At 43.3% G+C, this 24,746-nt stretch overlaps 2 protein-coding genes across 12 annotated transcripts in view; one reads left to right on the top strand and one right to left on the bottom strand.

Annotated features, from left to right (window-relative positions):
- Positions 1-3,987: 3,987 nt before the first annotated feature.
- tpmt (thiopurine S-methyltransferase) lies at positions 3,988-20,218 on the bottom strand. Of its 8 annotated transcripts, none has more exons than XM_042345780.1 (10): positions 19,900-19,930; positions 15,102-15,240; positions 12,499-12,645; positions 11,097-11,189; positions 8,829-8,961; positions 7,870-7,922; positions 6,973-7,047; positions 5,820-5,905; positions 4,998-5,042; positions 3,988-4,567 (listed from the first exon to the last, which is right to left on the bottom strand). In XM_042345780.1, the coding sequence occupies exons 3-10, from the start codon at positions 12,636-12,638 to the stop codon at positions 4,443-4,445; spliced, it is 750 nt and encodes a 249-aa protein (XP_042201714.1). In that variant the 5' UTR covers positions 12,639-12,645; positions 15,102-15,240; positions 19,900-19,930; the 3' UTR covers positions 3,988-4,442.
- The window catches only part of LOC103184900 (lysine-specific histone demethylase 1B), a 40,505-nt gene continuing 35,803 nt past the window's right edge, over positions 20,045-24,746 (top strand). Inside the window, exon 1 of one of the 4 annotated variants that reach the window (XM_042331773.1) lies at positions 20,045-20,130. In XM_042331773.1, coding sequence (XP_042187707.1) covers positions 20,112-20,130 — 19 coding nt within the window. In that variant the 5' untranslated portion in view covers positions 20,045-20,111. Of the gene's footprint in view, positions 20,131-20,272; positions 20,634-21,115; positions 21,329-21,411; positions 21,432-24,746 lie in introns of those variants that run through there. The other 3 variants (XM_007903150.2, XM_007903153.2, XM_042331775.1) reach the window with 3 other exon arrangements.

Genomic DNA, 24,746 nt, shown 5'->3' with positions numbered 1-24,746 from the left:
GTTCCTTAAGGATCCTCGGATGCAATTATCTGGCCCTTGGAATTTGTTTACCTTAAGTCTGCACGTATCACTGAAATGCTGGTAATGCTATGTATAGTGTTACAACTCGCTTCTGCAACATGACTGAGTTCTCTTTCCAGATCCAATAAATTTTCCATCTCTTTACTAAAAACTGAGGCAATAAAATGATTTAATACTTCATGCACCTTGTGTAGCATCATTTGTCATAGCCTCACCTGATCCCACCTTCAATGCCCCTATTCCATCCCTTGTTTTACTTTTTCTCTTAATCAAATGCAAGGATTAATATAAACAAGGATCTTATTTGAATACTTCTCTTCGCCCGTGCTTATGCCCACCTCCCCCCGGCTCAGAGTGAGGCTCCACCACTGTTAAGTGCTCTGAGATGCTACGCTGCATGGAGGGCACTACATAAGTGTAAGTTGTTGTTGTACTGGATTTGATCTCATCATTTTCGGATCTTTGAAATGGATTTGGGTTGTAAAACTGTCGCTGGATTCTTTCTCAACAAGTTTTTTTGTTAGAAGTGAATTGTTTGCTTTTTTAACTCTTATTATGAAACCCAGGCCCCACCAGGTTCCAGAAGAGATGCCGATAACTTCATGAGGCCAATTATGAATACCATACCCTGGGCAAAAAATAATCTAGTAAAATTATCTACCCATAATATCTCTAATGTATTACTCACTGATTTATTTAATCATCATGAAAGCCAATGTTTTCACAAGGATGATCCCAGAACTGAGAGGTTATACCGATCAGGAAAGGCTGAACATGCTTGGACTCTTTCCTCTTGAAAAGAGGATGGTAAGGGCTGACCTGATAGAGGTCTTTAAAATGATGGAAGTCTTTGATAGGGTAGACATAAGGAAGATGTTTCCACTTGTGGAGGAGACCAAAACCAGGGGCCATCAACATAAAATAGTCACAAATAGATCAATAAGGAAGTTAGAAGAAATTTCTTCACACAGAGAGCAGTGGGAATGTGGAACATGCTACCACAAGGAGTTGTTGAGGCAAAGAGCATATTTGTATTTAAGGGAAAGCTAGATAGGTACATGAGGGAGAAAGGAATAGAAGGTTATTCTTGAAGGCTTAGTGGAGGAAGGGCAGGAGGAGGCTCATGTGGAGCATAAACACCGGCATAGACCAGTTGGGCCGAATGGCCTGTTTCTGTGCTGTATATTCTAATTTAATGTCTCCTTTTCTTAGCATACGATCCAGTCGCCTAGAGTCATGTTTCCATGTTCCTCTTCTTCTTCTTCACGTTCATGTGGCATCCTTCCTTTAGTTAAAAATGCCATAGCTAGTCTGTGGAAATGCAAACTGTTGACAATATAGACAACAGCAGTTGATATTAATATAGCACTTTCCACATTGAAAGGATGTCCCAAAGCACTTCAGACAACTGACTGCGAGCCTGAGCTGGAATGGGGGAGGGAGGGGAAAGGTGAGCAATGCCTATTCAAAAAGATAATAATAATCCTTGCATTTGATACAGAGCATCATCACATCTTCAGGATATCTCAAGGAGCTTCACAGAATATAACGTAAAGTGTAGTGACTGTATATTTTGTGGGCGAAAGACCGCAGCCAATTGCACACAGCACTGTCCCACAAATAGTCGTAGATTAAGTGAAGTATTTATTTATATGTCAATTTTCTCATTTTGAATGAATGGGAAAAGGTTCTTTGCAGTCAGGTTAGTATGTGACAGGGTAGAATATATTCACAACCAGCTCTTGAGGTATTCCGTTTCATTTTCCATTAACCTACCGATTTCTACAGTGGACAGAAGTGGTTTAATTGTTCCATTCTTTCATTTCTCTGGTTAAGATGAAATTTAAGATGGTTCTTAAAGCATTTTAAAGGCAGGGATGGATGGGGAAAGATGGAAGGGACTCCAGCAGGACATTCCAGAGAGCATGGACAGAGCGAAGGCTCGTTCACTGTTTGTGGAATGGGCAGGTGACATTAAGCAGGGCAACCGACAGTAGGGTCATAGAGATAGAATTGGGGGAGGTCATGGAGGCAGTTGGAAGTGCTGACAAGAATCTTGAATTTTATCTGCTGTGGGATAGGATGTGGGTAACGGGTTTGTGGATGTTGGTGCGGGAGAAAGTATGGGCTGCAGAGTTCTGGGGGGTCTGCAGCTTGTACAGGGAGGAGCTTGGGAATCTGGTGAACAGGGAGGTGGACATGGGTGTTATACGTTGGCATTGTGCACCTGGATTAATTTGAACATACTGTATAGGTGCTTCTACTAATGCTAACAGATTGATCTATATAGCTGGTATTAAAAACAAGGTAAGCAATACAATTTACATTTATATACTGTAGGGCCTTTCACGTCTCAAAGCTAACACTGCTGGATGGGCAACCAACCTGGGGGTGGGAACCAAAGGAAGCCAGAAGGGGAAAGATGACTGAAGGCCTGGTCAAAGAGGTGGGTCTTGAATAAAGTATTTTTAGACATTTGACCACATTTCAAAATGAGAAGCAGCAATTTCACTGTAGGATTCGTTAGAGGCTGAAGGAAACTTGGTAAATTACATACAACATACCACACCATGGTAGTTATTGCTGTGCATTGCTCACACTTGAGTGGAATACAATTATTCATTCAAGTCTTGTTGACATTATTTTGTATTGAGCCTGGTATTCAAGCAAAAACACTAAAAGCAGAACTCACCTTTCACATTATTGTACAACAGACCAGGATTTTTGCAGTTTGACTCAATGACGGAGGAAGAATTAAGGTAAGCAATCATCTTAACTGGAGTGTATACACAAGACATGTTCACACACACGTTCAAAATAAATGAAGTTATAGCTCAGATAAAATCAAAATTTCCAAATACTTCAAATATGTTCCAACAAGAACAACAAACTGCATTTATATATCAATACATATATCCTCAATGCAAGGATTATTATTATTAGTATATAACATTTTTTTATATCAGGAGGAAGTCCCAGTTAACCATTTAACCAAGATGATAGTTCCCTTATTTCCTGTTACAAAGTTTACACAATATGCGATTGACCAAGATATTGGTTACTATCAGTGAGAATTTTAAAACTAATTTCCTGTTTGGGGATAAATGTCAACTGAAGTTTAAAAAAATCTTGTATAATCCCCTGGAATGGAGGACTAAAAAATAAGATGCATTCATGCAACACATTTTATCCTTTATTGCTACATCTTAAAGAAAGTCTTTGGTTTTATGTCACCCAAAAGATTCAAATCACGCATGCTAAAGTCCTGCAGCCATCTGCTGTAGTTTTGTTATCAAATGCGATGCACGTGTATCCACATTGAGAAGGTAGGCAGTGAACATAGACTGCAGTCTCTCCGGGCAAGGCAGAAACTGAACAGGGAGAGCTATGCCTGGGTGGTCTCTGGCAATTTCTGCTGGTTCACTAGACAGAGTATTGGCAGTATCCCGAGCGCAGTTATACACTCCTGTAACATCGGAAATGAGTCAGTTCTCTGGGCGTTCTTGGTAATAATAATCCTTGCATTTTATATCGTCTGATCACCTTGTTGAGACATCTCAAAGAGCTTCACATATCTACTGTAAAGTGGTTTTGACTGGGTATATTTTGAGTGAGACACAGCAGCTAGTAGGCGAAACACAGCAATGTCTCACAAACAGCCATGGAGTGACCAATTTTATTCGGGGGATTGGTGGCCAGGACACCAGGAGAAACTTCTTTTACTTTTCAAATAGGGGCATGGGATCTTTAACATCCACTTGAACAGGCAGATGTCACCTCCAACAATGCAACACATCCCCAGGACTGCATTGGAGTGTCATTAGACAATATGATTCCAAGTCCCGATGTGATGCTTGAACCCACACCCTTCTGACTCAGAAGTGTATCAAAGTTATTAATATTCTAAAATATCTGAACAAAGCTTTTTGAGTAAATATGAGTGAAAAAGAGTACAGAAACAGAATGTTTTCTGCATTTGCTTCCATTGTTTTAATTTGGTTTTAATTGGAAAAGATACAGGGAAACTATATATATTTTGGAAACTACATGATGTACTGCAAAAGTCTGAATATAATTGATTAAAATATTTAAACTAACCACTCTAAAGTGCAAAGAACATATCAAATGCATTCACATATAATTTTATATTGGGTGCAAATCCTTGACTGTCCAAAGCCTTGGGATGTCCTCCCGATGTGAAAGGCACTATTCCAGTGTAATTTGTTGTTGTTATATGTTCAGAAATGATTTCCTAGAATAAAGGTGAGAAGGGAGGCCCCAGAAGAAGTTCCAATAGTCCGTGAAAGAATATTATTTTACTTATTCCCTACTGGATAATGATGCAAAATAAAGACCACAATTTTTCAAATTAGAGTCATTCAATTTTCTTCTGGTTTAAACTTTTACATAGTCTGCAATGATCAGGAAAAATCCGTTTTTAGCATAATAAGATGAACATTTTCTATGAAGGAATTCAGACCCCATGATCTTTGCTTGTCTGTCAGGGCATCAGATGATTCCAGTAATTGAATATTGCATGTCTGACCTACAAAGAAAAGAATGCAAAAAATCAGGGATATTGATTGATTGATGTATATTCTGGATCTACAGTCTAACACTGTGTTAGAATCAAACAGGAGAAGTAAACTGTCACAGAGTCTGGAAGTTGGCCATTTTTAATGCACAGGAAGATGGCTGGTTTTCTCTGTTCTAATTGGCAATTGTCACCTTATAACCCTGTTATAACCCTGGTTAGGAATTTGTGGACCACAACCACCATCTTGTAATAAGATTGTACTAAACAAAAAGAAAATGTGTTATTTTTAGTATATTAACAGAACAGAATGACACTTTAAAAAATATATAGAATTAATACCATGAGCTTCATAATACAGAACAAAAATTGGAAGATATCAAAAACAAGTAAATATTTTCAAATGAAAATCGCTTTACACATGGAAATAAATTGAACTCACCATACAAATCCTGAATTGTGTGTTCTGGCACACAATGTGGTGTACCTAAAAAATAGAGACCACAAAACATTTCCTCAGTCACTAAAAACAATAATTTAAAATCTAAATTTAATTCAATGGCTAATACACTAATGTATAACTGAGGTCAGAATCCAACAACAAAATTCTATCTATTCTTAGTCTGTGAATCCATTTTGTTGCAACATTTAAGACTTTGCAGTAAAAGGAAGCAATTTTAAAATTCAGCCCTAATTTGGAAGTTGGCTCATTTTAAGAACTGCGGAAAACCAGCTTCCATATTAAGATGGAATTCAAGAATTTTTCACAATTATGTGTGATCTAAAATTTTAAGACCTATTGATTTTATAGGCAATTTCAGGCCTAAGAGGACCACATTTAAAAGTGATCATTTAAGCTTGAAAGCAAAATCAACTTCTCTTGGTAAGAGAAAGATTTTTAAATATTTCACATTGTTATTTATAAACATATATTCCATATTATTTATGTTTAATATATGTACATACAGTTATATATGTTTAATAAGTCTGTTTCAGTTTTATTCACTAGTATGCTTGTTTATCCAGTAAGACCAAGACATCAACAGCACAAGATTTTTCACGTAAAAGTAAACAGAAATCCAATGCATTTCAGAAAATTAGATTTGTTTGGAATGCCCTACAAGTATGAATGCTTTATAAAATACTTTATTTCCTTAATTCATATGTAAGCATTTAGATTATTCATGGTTTAACTATGTCTGCATTTATATTATTCATGGTTTAACAATACAAAGAGCATATTAAAAATAGCATCATCACTTACCAATAAAATTACTTTCACCATACACAAGTGTATCTAGAAGATAGTGACATCCTTTGCCCATGAGAGATATGAGTACTGTGGCATAACTAGCATAGAAAAGCAACTTTAAGTAATATGCTTTTGGAACTGAAAGTATTTCCATTAAAATGTCATTCTGTGTCGTGTGCATTATGCACAATGTGTAAAATATGTTAAACAATAATTACATGTACTCTTATTTATGCAATAATTAAATGAAAAAGATGTATTAATTATGTAATCCTTTTATTTGGTGTTAACTTCATAAATCAGAAAATATGTAGTTCCCTCTGTACATATACATGTACACATATAACAACCCAGAGACACAATATCAGATTAGTTTACTTAGATACTTTATTAAATATAAAGTGTTGTGATAAGTTATTAGGAGAAAAACAAAGCGTTCAATCTAAAGTCTGCAGCTGTTCTAAAAGTGCTGTAGGCAGGTCAGAAATCGGATTGGTGGATCAAATAGGGCTTGTTAAAGATATTTGCTTAAATTCTGCAATATATCTAACAAGAAATTTAGTTCATTGTAATATCTGCTACAAAAGAGTTGATTAAACTGGCAACTGACCATGATGATGGGAGAAAGCAAATGTTTTCACTTTCATTTTTTGCAATGACTTATTTCATTGAAATGGTGCAAAGTGCTTACAAGTAATTACTGCCATTCATAATGTTTTTGGTTTTTTAGATAAGTATTGAGTGAAATTCAGTCATCTTCTTCTAAAGGAAGAATGGACATGGTGTGTGAATTTATAGCCTTATATAAAAGTACACATTGTTTAAAGTGAAGAAAGGTAGCAAAGAAAAATGAAACAAATGACGAACAAATTATCCTCAGGTACCACATGAAATACAATACAAATATATATTTATATAGCGCCTTTCACAATGGGAAGATGTACCATAGTGTTTGGGAAATAGATGGTGCAAGAACTGTTGTTCAGGAACATCCCATCAGGAATATTATCTCACCAAAATATAATTTTGCCTCTCTACAAGATCATAAAGATAAGTTTAAATGTGTTGAAGGACATTATTCTTTTTGTCACTTGATTGCTTCCTCTTGTAAGTGAAATGCAGAGCAGTAAGTGAAGTAAAAGTAAATAAATGATATGTCACTAACCGTTGTCTATCAGAAGGATTGATAGCCACCAGAGAACCTCTGTCCCAAATCCCATCAAACTGTCCAGCAATTGAACTACTCGAAAAAAGGGGTTAAATTCAATTTTAATTGGACATTATAGCTTACACAAAATAAGAAATGTATGCTTTCTATACACTTTATAAATATCAATTAAAATTCTATATGCAATCTTTTCAAGCACTGTAGTAGGATTTTTTTCTCCACTTCAATTTTCACAGGGAGAGGGAGGGGTGACCAATAGCATGATTAAAAGGCAGGTTTTTAGGAGCATTTTGAAAGTTGTGAAAAAGGGGAAAGCCAGACGTTATCCATGCTTTTATTACATCTAGGCTTGACTACCCGAACACTCTGTTCACCGGACTTCCCAACTCTTCGCTCCATAAGTTGCAGACCACTCAGAACTATGCAGCTCATGTCTTTTCCTGCACTAAGGCTCCACGAGCCTATCACTGCTATCCTTGCCTTGTTCCACTGGCTCCCATGCCCCATTGTATCGAGTTCAAGACCCTCATCCTCACTTTTAAATCCTTCCACGGTCTTGTCCCACCCTATCTTTGTGAACTTAGAAAACCCTGTCAAACCACCCGCTCTCCCTGCTCAGCAAGCAATGGCCTGCTTCACCATCGGTGATTGGGCCTTTATCCCAGAGTTCATCTGCCTCACTTCTTCCCTCGCCTCCTTCAAACCAATCTCAAGACCTTCTTCTTTGACTGAGTCTTCAGTCATCTTCCCATCCCTAGCTCGGGTGCAAAGCTTTGACTCTCCAGTGCCTTGGAACATCCTCCCAACATGAAAGACAATATACAGGCAATTTGTTGTTGCCGTTGGAAAGAGAAGTTACAGTTTGGTCTCCAGTACTAATATAAGTTTTCTCACCTTGTGAAATCAAACAAGCTGCACTTAAACAAAGAGATTTCTCCATCATCACTCTGGAATAGAAGAAAAGTAATAAGAAAAGCTTGATTCCTTAAAATAATACATTTTAAAAATCACATTCCCTCCACAAACTGGTAACAAGTACTCATGAATTGGGCCAATAGAAAAGTGCTGCAATTCTTCCGCGGAATCCGCTACAAACACCCTCCTCCACTACAAACCCGTTATAAATGTAGTTTATGGCCCGCGGGCCCCCTGGCTGTTTACCTGACGCCACTGTGGGCGGGGTGCCTCCATATAAGGCAAGTGGCAAATGGGCTTCACTCGGGGTGCTGGGCTGTTGTGATTGTCTGTGTGTCTCTCTCTGTGTCTGTGTGTGTCTCTCTCTGTGTCTCTTGAGTGTACGTCTCTCTCTCTGGGTCTGAATGCTCCTGTGACCTCGCTGGTGTCCCCCTCTTACTTTCCTAAAAACAAAAGGCCACCCAGTTTTTGTTAACTAATCAATTAATATTTTTTGCAATGATCTAATGTGTGGTTTCCTCATGTTTACTTTTTATCAATAAAGTGAAAAAAATGTAAGTTGGCAGTAAAATGCACCTCAATAGCACCAATCAACTCCCTACCATTTTTCTCAAAACTTTTGAATCTCCCCACAACTTTTTTGCAAACATTTCGGCACTTTTCTATTGCCCCAGCTCATGACATTGCCATGGTTCTTCTCCCTCAATTGAGAATCTATAAAAAATTTGTGTAAAGATACAGCCACGAATGTGTTCCTCAAACTGCTTGTCAGGAAGAGATGCAGATGAGGGCCAGTTGTTAGTTACTGTTAGTTGCATACCCCCCACCACACAAGATATTGAAACATCAACTTTAAATTCATCACACTTATGCTGTATATTAATACAGCAAATGTTAATATACCCTGGCAAAATAAAAAGGTGTATTTTTCCACATACTTTAAACACTTCAGCACCTGGTACTTCTGGCACAGGTCCCCGTGTGTAGGACAAATCCTGTTCTTCAAAGAACTCTTTTATTCCCAGTTCACTCACTTCCACACCAACAATAGTGTGCCCCAGATCAGCTAACCTATAGGTAATGGGGGGGAAAAAAGAAGAAACTGGCATGATTTTAATGATTCTTTATCACATTCATTTTCCAAACTGTTAATAACATTTAAAATATATATACACACACAACAAAAACTTGCATTTATATAGCGCCTTCACGCGGGGTAGCATCCTGGAGCACTTGAAAGTGACCCTGAGCCAGGGGGAGAGGGGAGATGATCGTAAACATGATCAAAAAGGAACGTCTTTAGGCAGGATTTTAAAGTGGGGAGGGAGAGCGCAAGATGGAGGGATTGAGGGATAGACATCCAGAGTTTCTGGGCGAAGTGGCTGAAGGCACAGCCACCAATAGTGGAGCAGAGGGGACAAGGGACGAACTGGAGGCCGGAGTCAGCCGAGCGGCGGTAGCAGGTCGGGGATTGGGGGAATAAGCAAATCGGATAAGTAGGGAGGTGTGAGGGAATGAAGGGATTTGAAAACAAGTGAGAAGATCTTGAAATCGATCCGTTCAGTAATTGGGAGCCAGTGGTGCCTGGCAAGGACTGGTTTGATGGGGGTACAGAGTTTTGTGCGGGTCAGAATCCGGGAGGCGGAGTTCTGAGTTAATTATTTTTGTGTATGGTGGAGCTGGGGAGACCAACAAGAAGGAAATTGGAATAAACCAGCCGAGAAGTGATGAAGGCGTGGACGAGGGTTCGGCTGCTTTTGTTGTGAGGTACAGACAGAAGCGGGCAATGTGATAGAGGTGGAAAAAAGCGGTCCTAGTCAGGGAACGGATGTGGAGTAGAAAGGAGAGCTGGGGATCAAACCTGATGCCTAAATTGCACACAGGTTCGGTGAGTCTGAGGGAGAGTCCGGGAGGTTGAGGAGTTCAGACCTGCAGGAGAGAAGGTGTTGACAGAGTCAAATAAGCTGACAGGACATCAGCGAACTGGGAATTGCAGCTGGAGGAGAAGTAGATTTGGGTGTCACCACATACATGTGGAAGTTGACCCCATATCTACAGATGATATTGCCAAGAGGGAGCGTATAAATAAGGAAAAAAGGCGGCCAAGGATGAGACTTGGGGTACCCCGCAGGTGACCGGATGGGGGCGGGAGGAGAAAGCGTTTGTCGGGATGTATTTTTGGTGCTTAGTCAAATAGGACTCGAACCATACGAGTGCGGTCCCAATAAGGGTGATAAGGGAAGAGAGGCGATCGAGGAGGATGGTGTGATCGACTGTCGAACACGTAAGGTGAGGTCAAAGAGAACGAGGAGGCAGGGAGTCCGGGTCACACCTCTGTTCATAATGGGATGCCTCTTTTGTCAGTTAATGGGATGGGCGAAACTTGACCTGCCATATAGTTTACAAATAGGTGTGTGAGAGTAGCCTGGGTAATTCTTCCTTCTCCTTGAGGAAGCATCTGTACAACGTCACATTGGAACTTCATTACTTACCGTGCTGTCAATCAAAGAGCAGTGTATACCTGTCGCCATCTTTGTAGTGGGCTACTCTAATTTTTGACAGATTACACTGAAATTAGAGTAGACCATCATAAGATGGTGGAAGATGGTGTTGAAAGTCAGAGTAGCCCATCATAAGATGGTGGCAGGAATGCTCTTCTCTTTAATAGCCTAGTGAGTTTAAGAATCTCCAATGTGCCATTTTACTCCAAATGCTTACAGTAGCATGACGTATTGTTCAATCCCAATGGCCTTAATGAGCTCTTAGAAAATAGGAAAGCATGAATTAGAAGTTTGTGTTTAAAATTTACTTTGCCGATCGTGGATTACACCTACAAGGAAGGAGGCTTTGCAGGATAAAGTTACACTGATCAAATTTAACATTGTAATATTTGAAGGGTAACAGATAAGAAGCCTGAAGTCCCATCTAGTCTGAGCCTTCAAGACTATTTTGTTTTAAGATGTAAAATTGTGGAGAACTCTTGAATTCAACATAATATTGGAAGCCAGGTTTCTGCAGTTCTTAATCAGAACTGGATTCCAAATTAAAACTGAATTTAAGGAATTTTCACAATTCTGTATGATCTTAAGTTTTAAGACAAAACAGGTGAAACTTTCGGGCCAAAGATGTAGCACAGCAGAATAATGTGTACATTATCCAGTATAAAAAATTGTAGAAATGTGTTATATTGCTTGCAATTTACTTACCATTTCATATCTATTGCCTTTCCACAGAGTGGGAAAAAAATACGGATTTTCTTCCTTCCATTTATCAAAGAGGTCAAATGTTTGTTCAGCTTTCTATGGAGATAACGGTTACAAGTTTTAATGGAACAGTTATAGCCACTTTAATGGTTTACAATACAATTTACAATGCAATATTAACTTGTTCAGGATTTTGGAAATTGGTGCACCTCAATTCTCCAGACCAGAAGCATCCCCTTTGGCAGGTGGTTCAACTAGACACCTATGGGCTGCATCCGGCCCGGGGATGGTTTCACCTGGCCAGCGAACCATTTCCGATTTCATTGTTTTGTGTCCCAGCTGTGTTTCTCTTTGGTCTCCGCACTGCCTCAGGTGCATCATGCTCTGTGTCAACTTGAACAATCTCGTGAGAGGCGGGGTGAGCGACGGGAAGAGAGGTGGAGTAAGTGGTATGACTCATACCTCCTGCTTCGCCCCTCTTCCTATCACTCTCTGCGCTGTCTCGTACAACCTCATGAGAGACAGCGCAGAGAACAGTTAGCAGAGAGGCGCAGCAGGAGTATTTGAAAAAGATATTGTTGCAATTCTAAAACATTCAGATGTTGGAAGAATATTATTGAAACTGAGAAGCAACCAGTTGAACCCAGTCATTCCTGCTGTCAGTCTGGCTCTCTACTACTCTACCAAGCCTCTCATCGATATTAATGGTACAAGAATGTTTAGGTGGATTGCCCCGACCTGTCATCATTTAAATGCAAATATTTTAGGATACCGTACATCTGTCCAATCTTTGCATATCTTGGCTGCAACATACAGAATTTGTCAGAATGATTCAAGCACTAAACACATCAAGATTCCTCAATACTCCGAAAATTGTGTTGTACCTGGTTTCTTCTATAGTCTGAAAAGATCAGTAACCAATGATGCAATTCAGTTTAAGATAGGATTATTGTATCATTGACAGCAGTTAGCCCTTATGGGTTAAAGAAAATTGGACAGTTTTTTTAAATAATAAAAAATCTAATTTAACGGAATGACACTTGTTATCTCCCAAAGTGAATAATTTAATCTGCTTTTCTGTGTGGTGACAATCCACACAAGAGGTTGTAGGAGGTAGAAATTTCACTCAAGTCTAGATTTACTCTTATTTTCTTAGCATTTCTTAAATAAGTTCTTAAATAGACTTAATTTTGAATTTGGTTTCTACTAAGGTCTTTAAATAACTACACAAAAGTTTAAGACTGAATTCAACAATTTACTAAATTTCTACATGCTCTTAAATGCTCAGAAAAATAGAGTAAATCTAGACTCAGGTGGAATTTCTTCCCTATAAGGTCGAGTAACATCCAATTTTAAACAAAATCCCAAATTGTCCAAAAATCAAAAATAAATCTGTTACACTTACTCATTAATTTTGTTTTCATGAAATCCGATCTGTCTCTTTTTCCAGCGATTAAGCCAATCTTCCGGAGTCATTTCAATATTTTCTATCTCTCCATACCTATTCAACTTCTGTGCCGCTGGTATTTTTCCTTCAGGATTCATAGCTATTCTGCGAAAATAGTATGATGTGACTCCAAGTGCATTGCATACCAACAATATTGCCAAAGCAAACCTGGGATTTTTTTTTAAAAACCAGTACGAAAAACAGATGGATTAGTTTTAAACAAGAAACGGAAAAAAGAGACTGACTGTGTGGTTGTTTTGTAAATCATAGAATGACTGTCACTAACAGACAAGCTTCTGGAAATACAGCATGTGATGATAACAATGAGATTCCTGAGCAAAGCAGTATCAGCAAAGAAAGCTCCTAAAGCATGCATTTTATAAACTAAAATAAATGCTTTCCACCCTCCCTCTGCCATAATTTTCTACCGATATTCCCTGAAGACAGAAAGTATTGTGAAATTCACTTGGGTGGTTTTACAAGCACCAACAGCTGTTCAGTGCCTCATTCAGGTAACCAATCTTCCTTGTGTGAAACTCAACATCCTACATGTATGCACTTTCCAGCAGAAGTCACCATGTAACGACTGGGTGAAGGAGCCCAGATTAATTGTTTTTTTTAATCTTCCTTTGTCCAGACACATCAAAACTATTTTTAGTGGTGTACTGCTACCCCAAGAGATGAACTAATTCAGCATGGGTGAGAAATTGAACCTGGGTCCTTTCTGATGAAGGTTGAATTGCATAACACTGAGCTAATATGAAAACAAATTAATGGTTTGTGTATCTGTAAGAAAATGGGGCAGCATAATTTCAACCATGAAATGAATAACCAATTTGATGTGAGGGATTTTTGCCAGGACACCATGAGAAACTCCCTTCTCATTTTAAATAGTGCTGTGGCATCATTAACGTCCATTTGAACAGGCAGTCGGGTTCTCGGATTAATGTTTCATCAGAAGCGAGGCACCTCATACAAGGCAACAGCCTTCAGCGCTGCATTCGAACGTCAACAACAACTTGCACTTATGTAGCGCCCCCTCACGCAGGATAGTGTCCCAGAGTGCTTGGCAGTGGCGCAGCATGATGCTGAACCAGTGGGAGGGGGAGTGACGTTAGGAACAATCGAATAGGAACAACTTCAGGCGCGACCTGAAGATGGGGAAGCAAGGGGCAAGGTAAAGGGGTAGAGGAAGAGTGTTCCAGAGTTTTGGGGCATAGTGGCCGAAAGCACGGCCACCAATGGTGGCACAGAGGGCACGAGGGACATGCAGAAGTCCGGAGTAGGTCGAGCGGAGGCAACGGGTTGGCGGGTGAGCAGGGAGAGGTAGGGAGGTCCTTACGTGGGATTTGAACACACAGCCTTCTGACTCAGAGACAAGAGTACTACGTTTGAGCCATGGCACTGTTAGATTGATGAAAATATATAGAAATTATAACACCTTATAGCAATTATAAAACATTATAATTATAATTATAACCACAACTGGCACCGCCTTCCATCACCTCCGGAATATCGCCAGATTACGGCACTACCTCACCACTCATGCCGCTGAAACCCTGGTTCACGCCTTTGTCACCTCAAGGCTGGACTATGGGAACTCTCTCCTCGCCGGCCTTCCCGGCACCTCCCTCCACAAGCTGCAGGTCATTCAGAACTCTGCAGCTCGTGTACTGTCCCGCACCAGGCTTCGGGACCACATCACTCCTACCCTCGCTCGCCTCCACTGGCTCCCCATCCCCCAGAGGATTGATTTCAAGATCCTCATCCTCACCTACAAGGCCATTCACGGCCTTGCTCCCTCCTACCTCTCCAACCTACTATCCCCCTACCTACCTGCCCGTACCCTCCGTTCCTCTGGCTCCGGTCTGCTCCACGTCCCCCGCCCCAACCGCCCTACTATCGGTGGTCGGGCCTTCAGCCTCTCAGCCCCGAGGCTCTGGAACTCCATCCCCCAGTGCCTTCGCCGCCTCCTCCCTTTCCTCCTTCAAGGCCGGTCTCAAAACCTTTCTCTTTGACCGTGCCTTCAGCTCCCCTCTCGACTCTCTTCCTCCTCCTCGCTCCCTCCCTTCCCTCCCCTCACCCTGACCATTTCCCCCCTCCTCTCTCCCTCCCTTCCCTCCCCTCACCCTGACCATTTCCCCCCTGCTCGGGTCATGACCCAACTGTGCAGCGCCTTGGGACGTCCTCCTGACGTGAAAGGCGCTCTATAAATGGAATCTTGTTGTTGTTGTTGTTGTTATTAGTTTAAAAACGTTAGAAGAACGCTGAGCCTGTGTTCCAGGTGCTGGGAGAAGCAGGCACAACCTCTAGTCCTGGAGTATGAGGTAAGGGCCACCGGGAGATAGGGGGAGACCCTAATTGGGGTACCTCCGAACAGAGAGGGGTGGAAGCAGGGAGAGAGAGACAAGGAGAGAACATGAGTATTGCCAAAGCTTGAGCCTGAGAAGCCGACACGAAAGACTGAAATCAGCCTACAGACTAAATAGAACGGGTAGTATGATTATTTACCTCTTTTGCTATATACTCATAAACTGTTTGTGAATAATAAACCATTATACCTTTATTAAGGATTGTTGAGTTATTATTTCGGATCCTCGGGATAGGTATATCCCAACAACACGCAAAATCACCCAAACGGCTAGCATTCTGTGTGATGCTTGAGGGAGAGTATTAGAAGGCTACTGGATTGCTGGGCCACTAGACAAGCAAGATCACATCATTACTCAAAGTCAACACATGTATACCTTTCACATATCAAAGTCAACACATGTATACCGTAGGGATCCCTAGACAGGAGCAGGAACCTGGGCTGATTTTCTCCTTCATTAATCCACATTACTGAAGAAATTGTACAATCCCAATTCCTGCACCAGCTGAGATCTCTTTATATCATGAAAGCTTCCATTCACTAAATCAATAGAAATACTCTGTATTGACAACTTGTAATCCATTAAGTTTCTAAATTGTAATTATTCTAATTTATTTTCAAACCTTGCTTATTAAAGTCAAAACCACAGTTCATTAAAGCAGACAAAATGGCTTCCTCTGGAGGAATGCTTATGGAAAAAAGTGCTGTTTATGATTTATGAGAGGTGTCCAAAGTTCAGCAGAGTTTGTGAGCACTGTGACAAGTTTTCAACTGCTTGTCCAGCTATTGTGTAGATCCAATCATAATAACACTCGCATTTGATTTAGAGCATCATTAGGTCGTCCAGACATCTCAAAGTGCTTCCCAGGATATACACTAAAGTGGATGGTGCGACTGTTTTTTTTGTGGGTGGATGTGAAGATCTTAATTGCCATCATTTGGTTTGGACGCTGTAATAGCATATTTTTAATGTTCTCTTTTTGAATTAAAAGTTGAATTTTAAAAAATAGATACAACATTATCATTTTCTTAAAACTCTGTTCTGAAGAAGGTTCATGGACCCGAACCATTGACTCACTTTTCTTTCTCCATAGATGCTGCTGGCCCTGCTAAGTGTTTCCAGCGACTTCTGTTTTTGTTTTCAGATTTCCAGCATCTGCAGTATTTTGTGTTTTGATTATCATTTTCTTGTCTATATGACCTCATGTTAGCTTGTGAACCTGCATCTGAACCAAATAAACTCAACCAGTTTGGGGTTGATGAATTAGAAACCATAGAACCATAGAAATGTAGGCCACAGGAGACCACTGGGTTCACCGTGTCCTTCAAGAGCAATCCTTTCAGTTCCATCTTCCTGCCTTATGGAACTACAGAAATTTACAGCACGGAATTGAGGTGCTCCTTTGATGTGAAAGGCGATCTATCAAAATGCAAGAATTATTAGCTTATTTCTGATTAAACACCCTTGGTAGGTCAGCGCGCCACAAATTAAATGGATGACAGACAAACCTGCTTTCCAACCAGTGTGTTCAGCGAAACCAGATTCAAAATCGAGGGAATCCGCTCTGCTGCCACTGCCCTCCCAACTTCCAACCCCTCCCTACCCTCACCCCACCCAACTACCCATCCGACAATTATCCATCCCTCCTTCCACACCTTTGAACCTGTCACCCCCTCCTCTGTCTTCAATACGATAACCTCCATGAAGTCCACCACCTGCTCCCTCGACCCCATCCCTACCCCTCTCCTTAAATCCCAGCTCCTCCTCCTTGCCCCACTATTCGCCGATATCATTAACCTCTCCGTCATCTGGCGCTGTTCCTTCCCCCCTCAAAACAGCCATTATCACCCCCACCTTGAAGAAACCTTCCCTCGACCCATCACAGCTAACTAGCTACCGGCCCATCTCAAATCTCCCCTTCATATCCAAGGTCCTAGAGAGAGCCGTTGCCTCCCAGCTTCGCTCTTTCCTCTCCTCTCACTTCCTCCATGAACCTCTCCAATCGGGTTTCTGTGCTGCCCTCAACACGCAAACTGCTCTGACCAAGGTCACAAACGACATCCTGACCATGTGTGACCAGGACTCCCTCTGCCTCCTTGCCCTCTCCGCTGCCTTTGACACCGTGGACAACTCAATTCTCCTCCACCGTCTCTCCTCCCACCTCAACCTCCAAGGTTCTGTCCTTGACTGGTTCAGGTCCTATCTTTCACACTGCCTCAACTTCGTCGCGGCAAACGGCTTCTCCTCTAGTCCCTGCACTGTCTCGTGCGGTGTTCCTCAGGGCTCCGTCTTCGGTCCCTTCCTCTTCACCCTCTACATGCTGCCCCTTGGTGACATCATCCGCAGACATGGGGTAAATTTCCACATGTATGTGGATGACATCCAACTCTACCTCTGCCTCCATCCTGAACTACTGGCGTCTTGACCGACTGCCTGTCCGACATCAATTCCTGGACGAGGGCCACCTTTCTCCAACTCAACGTCAGCAAGACCGAGGCCCTCCTGATTGGCTCACGCCAGCACCTCCGCACCTCAGGCGCTGGCAGCATCAGCCTCCATGGCTGCACACTCAACCTCACTAAGCCAGTCAGGAACCTGGGTATCTTGTTTTGACTCTGAACTGTCCTTTCTCCCTCACATCCGCGCCATGACCGGCACTGCCTACCACCACCTCCACAACATTGCCAGATTCCGCCACTGCCTCACCCCTCAGGCTGCTGAAACCCTCACCCACGCATTCGTCACCTCATCGGCCTTCCCAACTCTTCCCTTCACAAGCTGCAGATCATCCAAAACTCTGCAGCTCATGTACTCTCACACACCAGGCTCTGTGACCCCATCACTCCCACGCTCGCTGGACTCCACTGGCTCCCCATCCTCCAGAGGATTGAGTTCAAGATCCTCGTCCTCACCTTTAAGGCTATCCATGGCCTTATCCCTTCCTTCCTCTCTGACCTGCTGACTGCCTACCAACCTGCCCACTCCCTCTGTTCATCGGGCTCTGGTCTGCTCCATGTCTCCCGCCCAACCCGCCCTATCATCGGTGGCCGGGCTTTCAGCCTCTCTGACCCCACACTCTGGAACTCCATCCCACGGTCCCTTCCCCTCACTTCCTCCCTTGCCTCCTTCAAGGTCAGTCTCAAGACCCTTTTCTTCGACCGTGTCTTTGGTCTCCCTCCCACCTCTCTGCCTTCCCTCACCCCTACACCACCCCTCCCCCATGCTCGGGCCCCAACACCTGACTGTTCAGCGCTTTGGGACGTCCTCCCGATGTGAAAGGCGCTCTATAAATGTAATTTGGTTGTTGTTGTTTGTTGTTGTGACAAAAGTATTCCCAGGCAAGGATCCCTTTTGTTAACAACGCGTGTAACCAAAGTATCCAGCTCATTCAGGACTCGCTTGCAACACATGTATTCAGCACCCAGTCACTCGTAAATGTCTCGGCTCGACTTCCCAGCCTGGTTTTTTGGTTTGTCTGTGCCGGTGCAGAGGAGACTCCAATGCCCAACAGTCCCCACTCACTCTTAAACACTCCATTAACTGTCTCTCGCTTCCCGCCTGCCCGCTCCCCCAACGCCCCCGCTCCGCGCCCCCGATCAGCGTCCCCCGCTCCGCCAGCGCCCCCCGCTCCCTCACTAACCGGCTCTCACTCCCCCGCACAGCATCCCTCACTGCCTCACTAACCGTCCCTCACTCCCTCACTAACCATCCCTCACTGCCTCACTAACCGTCCCTCACCTCCCTGTCCCTCACTCCCTCACTAACCGTCCCTCACTCCCTCACTAACCGTCCCTCACTCCCTCACTAACCATCCCTCACTGCCTCACTAACCGTCCCTCACCTCCCTGTCCTTCACTCCCTCACTAACCGTCCCTCACTCCCTGTCCCTCACTCACTAACCGTCCCTCACTCCCTGTCCCTCACTAACCGTCCCTCACTCCCTCACTAACCGTCCCTCACTCCCTGTCCCTCACTCACTAACCATCCCTCACTCCCTCACTAACCGTCCCTCACTCCCTCACTAACCGTCCCTCACTCCCTCACTAACCGTCCCTCACTAACCGTCCCTCACTCCCTCACTAACCGTCCCTCACTTCCTGTCTCTCACTCCCTCACTAACCGTCCCTCTCACTCCCTCACTAACCGTCCCTCACTCCCCTCACTCCCTCACTAACCGTCCCTCACTCCCTCACTCCCTGTCCCTCACTCCCTCACTAACCGTCCCTCACTCCCTGTCCCTCACTAACCGTCCCTCTCACTCCCTCACTAACCGTCCCTCTCACTCCCTCACTAACCGTCCCTCTCACTCCCTCACTAACCGTCCCTCACTAACCGTCCCTCACTCCCTGTCCCTCACTCCCTCACTAACCGTCCCTCTCACTCCCTCACTAACCGTCCCTCTCACTCCCTCACTAACCGTCCCTCACTCCCTCACTAACCGTCCCTCACTCCCTCACTAACCGTCCCTCACTCCCTGTCCCTCACTCCCTCACTAACCGTCCCTCACTCCCTCACTAACCGTCCCTCACTCCCTCACTAACCGTCCCTCACTCCCTCACTAACCGTCCCTCACTCCCTCACTAACCGTCCCTCACTCCCTGTCCCTCACTCCTCACTAACCGTCCCTCACTCCCACTCCCTCACTACCGTCCCTCACTCCCTCACTAACCGTCCCTCACTCCCCCTCACCCCCTCACTAACCGTCCCTCACTCCCTCACTAACCCTCCCTCACTCCTCACTAACCGTCCCTCACTCCCGTCCCTCACTGCCTCACTAACCGTCCGTCACTCCCTCACTAACCGTCCCTCACTCCCTGTCCCTCACTCACTAACCGTCCCTCACTCCCTCACTCCCTCACTAACCGTCCCTCTCACTCCCTCACTAACCGTCCCTCACTCCCTGTCCCTCACTCACTAACCGTCCCTCACTCCCTCACTCCCTCACTAACCGTCCCTCTCACTCCCTCACTAACCGTCCCTCACTCACCGCTTCACGGAGCGAGGAGCCGCGCAGCCGCAGCCCGAGGAAGGTGGTGGTGGTGGTGTGATGGGGGGGGGGGGGGGGAGAACGAGGAGCCGCGCAGCCGCAGAGGGAGGAAGATAAGAGGGGTGTGGGGGGGGTGGGGGGGGGAGAGAGAGAGAGGAGCCGCGCAGCCGCAGCGGGAGCCCAGCCCGAGGCTGAGCGGGACGGGCTGTTGGATGTATTACCCCGACACAGGTGAGTGCGAGCGGGTTCCGGCCCAACACACGCCCCCTTGTTTGTTTATGGGCTATGTGCTCCCTCCCGACCGCCATCTTACCCCCACACCCGTGTCCCCTCCCCCCCACCCCTGCCCGTCCCCGCCCCTCCCACCACTGCCACCGGCTCCTGTGGAAAGAGCAGCAGTAGCTGCGACGACGGTCCCAGCGAAGGGGGGGTCCCTTCGCTGCACCGTGAGCCGATCCCCCGCACCGGGGCCTTTTTTTTTAAAAAAAAGAAGAGAGAGAAAAAAAAATAATTTTTTTGGGGGTGGGTTTTTTTTAAAAAAAATTAAAATGTCGGGTGGCGTCTGTCGGTTGGTTCGGCGGTGAGCTCGAACCCCCCGGAGGAGGAGGAGGAGGAGGAGGGAGGCTTTCTGTCTCTGCCTTTCGTTCAGAACCGCGGGTGGCCCCGGAGTCGTGACGGTCGGCCTGGAGCTCAGGCTCGGGGTGGGGAGGGGAGGAGAGGAGAGGTGTGGTGAGGTGAGGAGAGGTGTTGTGAGCGCACTCCCCCCACACCCACACACACCCCACACACACCCGGTGTCTGAACCGTAAGGGACAGCGGTTGCCACCACCCGCACAAAGACAAGGTCACTGCCACACAAACCGCACGGTTCACATCCCCAACCCAACCGCCTGCCTTTCCTTTCCTCCCCCCCCCCCACATCCCTCCCTCCCCCCCCCCATCCCTCCCTCCCCCCCCCCCATCCCTCCCTCCCCCCCCCCCCCCCCCCCCCCATCCCTCCCTCCCCCCCCCCCATCCCTCCCTCCCCCCTCTTTCCGTGACTCAAACTCCCACAGTCGGTGTCTCGGGCGTCGCAATCTGCCGGTGGTTATTTTTTTTTATTCGCCGCCCGCCGGTTGGGTTATTTTCCGAGGTTTTTTTCCCCCCCCTCTCCCCCCCTCTCCCCCCCCCCCCCACCCCAGGCCGTCCGGTATTGCTCGCGTCGGTGCTGCTGTTCCGAACTTCTAGAGAGAGAGAGGGGGAGAAGGCAGAGAAAAAAAAATGTTTTCCTTTCCTTTTTTTTAAAGTTAGTTTTCTCCGTTGGGTTTTTCACGACATTTTTTTTTTGTTCGGTGCCAGTCACAGTATTTGCTGACAGCTGCAGAGAGAGAGAGAGAGAGAGAGACTGAAGATCCTGCACCGCAGCAGCTGCGAACACATACAGTAGCTGGTAACTGGCAGTGACATTTGTGGATACTTTGTTCCTAAAAGAAAATTTTAAGAGCGAGGAGAAGGGGGAAGGAAGGAAGGAAGAAACCGATCTGTATTATCAAGTGTGTGTGTGTTTTTCTTTTAGATTTGTAACTCAGTTTCACTCAAGTCAGTCCACTTGCAAACCACATCACGCACTGTACTTGGCAGTGAACTTTGTTGCCACCTTTTCTGTGACCAGGTTCAGGACTTTATTCGTGAAAGACCTCGTGTCAACAACGTTAGGTTTTTCGACTCTTTCGCTGTTTCGAAAGTTTGATGCGCGAAGTAAGACACAATTGTAAACTCGGCAATAGGGCATAACGAAGCTCAGTAATCATAGTTTTGTAAATTACCGGTAAGCGTTAAAGTATATGTAAGCAAAGGGCCAACTGTTTTGAGGCTGTTTTTTCACTAATTAAAATTTGTTGGCCTACAAAGTACCCGGTCACTGCACTTTATAGTAAAGCCTGTGAAGTGCTTTCAAAGGTGCTATATCAAATGCAAGTATTATTTTTAATATGTCCCCCTAGTCTTACTGGCATAATGTGAACTAATAATTAGTATTATTCTATTAAAACATTCATAAGATCTTTCATTTTCTTTCTAAACTGCAAAAAATGTAAGCTTCTATAGTCTTCTCCTAGGTTAGTTGCCATTCCTCTGTATTCTCTGCAATGCTTCTAATACATTTTGTGGCATGATCATAACTGAACACAGCACTCTTTAAGTGTGGTCTGGACATTGCATTAAATTCCAGAGGACTATACTCCACCATTCTGAATATAGATTTTAGCATTTTGTTTGTTTGTTTGCCCTGATATCAAGTAATTTACCATAATTCCCAGGTGTTCATATGTCTTCCTCTGCCAATATAATCCTATTCACCACATGTTTTATTCATTACATGAATGTAGAACCATTGTCCATAATGCAGTTCAGCATCAAGGTTGGAGAAGTAAAACAAATCAAGAAAAAGTGGTGCTTAAACCCAGATGTAAATGTATTTGATCCATATTTAAAAAAGTATTTATAAAATGTTTGGGTGTTCCAATTGATCTCCCAAGGACAGGGGCATTTCAACAGATTATTTCTAATATTATTAAAATTCCAGCTTTCTAATGATAAAAATCGCTGCTTGCTGTTGATTAGCTGTGTGTTTCAGCTCTCAGTAACTGTGTGAGATCAGATCATTTCACTCCCAATTGCTTTGCTGCTGGAAGTGATACAATATGTCTAACAGGGTGACTTCGGAAGCCTCAAGAACATCAGGTGTATTAGAAACCTGGATGGCAAGCTCATGTTGTCCTTTTGGAGAATATTTACAGAAATTTTTCATATAATATTTTAACTTTTTTCTTTCACCTTAGTTCCAATACTCAATTTGTCTTTTAGCATTCCAACTTCCTTTCCAACTACTTTTAATGTTATTTTTAACTTTTTTCCTATCCTCCCTTTTGTACTTCTTAATGACTTTTTTAAATCTGTATAATTTTTTTCCTTGCCTTATTCATCCATGCTGGAGACCTTATTCGGTTTCATTTTGGGGGCTGTACCTGTTTAATTTTGCGTGTTCAACATTATACAGTAGTTTTAAGACTTGCCAACAACCTGCATTTATGTAGCACCCTTCACGTAGGGTAATGTGTCAGAGCACTTTACAATAACAGGGTTGGACAATGAGCAGGGTGAGGGGGATTTGGAAGGAAACCAAATACATGGTTGAAGAGGTAGGTTTTAAGGTGGGATGTGAAAACAGATCGAGGAGGGGTGAGTTAGAAAAGTAGACAAAGGGGTTCCAGAGATTAGGATTGTAAAATCTGAAAACTCGGCTACCGTTGGTGATGTGGAGAGGCAGGAGGCACTCAGTAAACCCAAGTTAGCCAAGCAGAGCAGGTGAACAGCAGAGTGAGGTAGGAGGAGCTCAGAAAATAATGACAGGGCCTGAGTCAATTTATGGGTGAGGCCCTGGAAATCAGTTCATAATTCATCATAGTTCATCAGTGGTAGACGGAGAGACTGTGCAGTTTAGCAAGGCCTGAGTTGATAGATGTGCAGAGTGTGGATGTGAGTGGCGGAATTGTCATTCGCTCGTGCTTCTTAGTTAATATTTTGATTTGTTTCATCTCCTAGATATTGTTTTTTTGAAGTCTATGGGAAAGACTTAATTTCTTCTTCCAAAATGCTGAAATGAGTAAAAAAAAGTTTGGAAATGGATGAAGAACATCCATGCTGGTTTCAGACTGTGAATTTGGCTCCTTGGGAAGGCTAAGATCTGACTTCAGGGACAGAATTGTTTGCAAGGATATAGATGGAGGGTTTGGGAGAATCAAATAGCTTTTCCTGAGAACAAATGACCATATTGTAGTAAATAACTTCAGTAAAATTATAATATTTAAACACAAAATGCTCATACTTAACTGATAAGTAGTTTCAGAAATAGAGTACACGTCTTGAATTCTCACAGATTTCACATTGGTCCACTGGTCTGGATGGTGAACTTGGGGAAATTATGTTTTTAGTTCATGGTTTTAATCCATAGTTGCTGTGTACTTAGTTTAATGTTTAATTGCTATAAGCAAGATTGGACCGAGTTTAAGTATGCATCATTTTGGCTGACCGCAGAGAGGAATCAGAATGTTGTGGGTCTTTTGATGGAGAAAACAGAAAGAATGCTTTTTTTAAAATCCCATGGCATATTATGCTGAAATAATTTAACTGTTTGTTTATAATGGAAGTGGCAAATAATTACTGCATTAAATATGTTCACTCTTATTGACTCTAGAATGATTAAATATCAGTATTTCTGTCTATATGATTGGGACATTTATTTTATTGAAAGACACTATGTAAATGTAAGTTGTTTGGCAAATGTGATTACCCTCACAAAGAATGTGGAGTACTCTTCTTCAAATTGTTGTGTATGACTATTTGATGACTCACAGTAAGATTTAAGTTTCCTGATGTTTGAAAAGGATATGGTGAAACTTTGTACTAAGGATTGTAATTTGATATGCTGAGAGTGTATGTTGTATGAAACGTGGCTTTATTTGAAACTGAAGTATTGTGTGTTATTACTAGTGATAACTGTGCATGCTATGCTGTGAGGTCCAAATTATGAGATTAACAAAACAATTTGCAAACAGCAAATCATGGGTGTGTTGCATCCATCATCTTGAACGGCATTTTAATTTCAATCTCAGTATTGATTACCATGAAGCTAGCGGAAGTAAGACCCTCCAGAGGGTAAGAAGTAATATGCTTAGAATTTGCTATTGCCAAATCGTTTAGTGAATCTCACTATACAGACTACTATGTGACCACCCTATATAGTCCAATTTCTATCAAAGTTGGAGTTTTGAATCTGAGATGTAACCAGATTGATGGATCTCTTTTCT

The sequence above is a fragment of the Callorhinchus milii genome, unplaced genomic scaffold (genome assembly GCF_018977255.1).
Source record: "Callorhinchus milii isolate IMCB2004 unplaced genomic scaffold, IMCB_Cmil_1.0 Scaffold2, whole genome shotgun sequence".
In the NCBI taxonomy this organism is placed as follows: domain Eukaryota; kingdom Metazoa; phylum Chordata; class Chondrichthyes; order Chimaeriformes; family Callorhinchidae; genus Callorhinchus; species Callorhinchus milii.
Note: the sequence above shows the minus strand (reverse complement) of the source record. Positions and strands in the feature narration are given on the sequence as shown.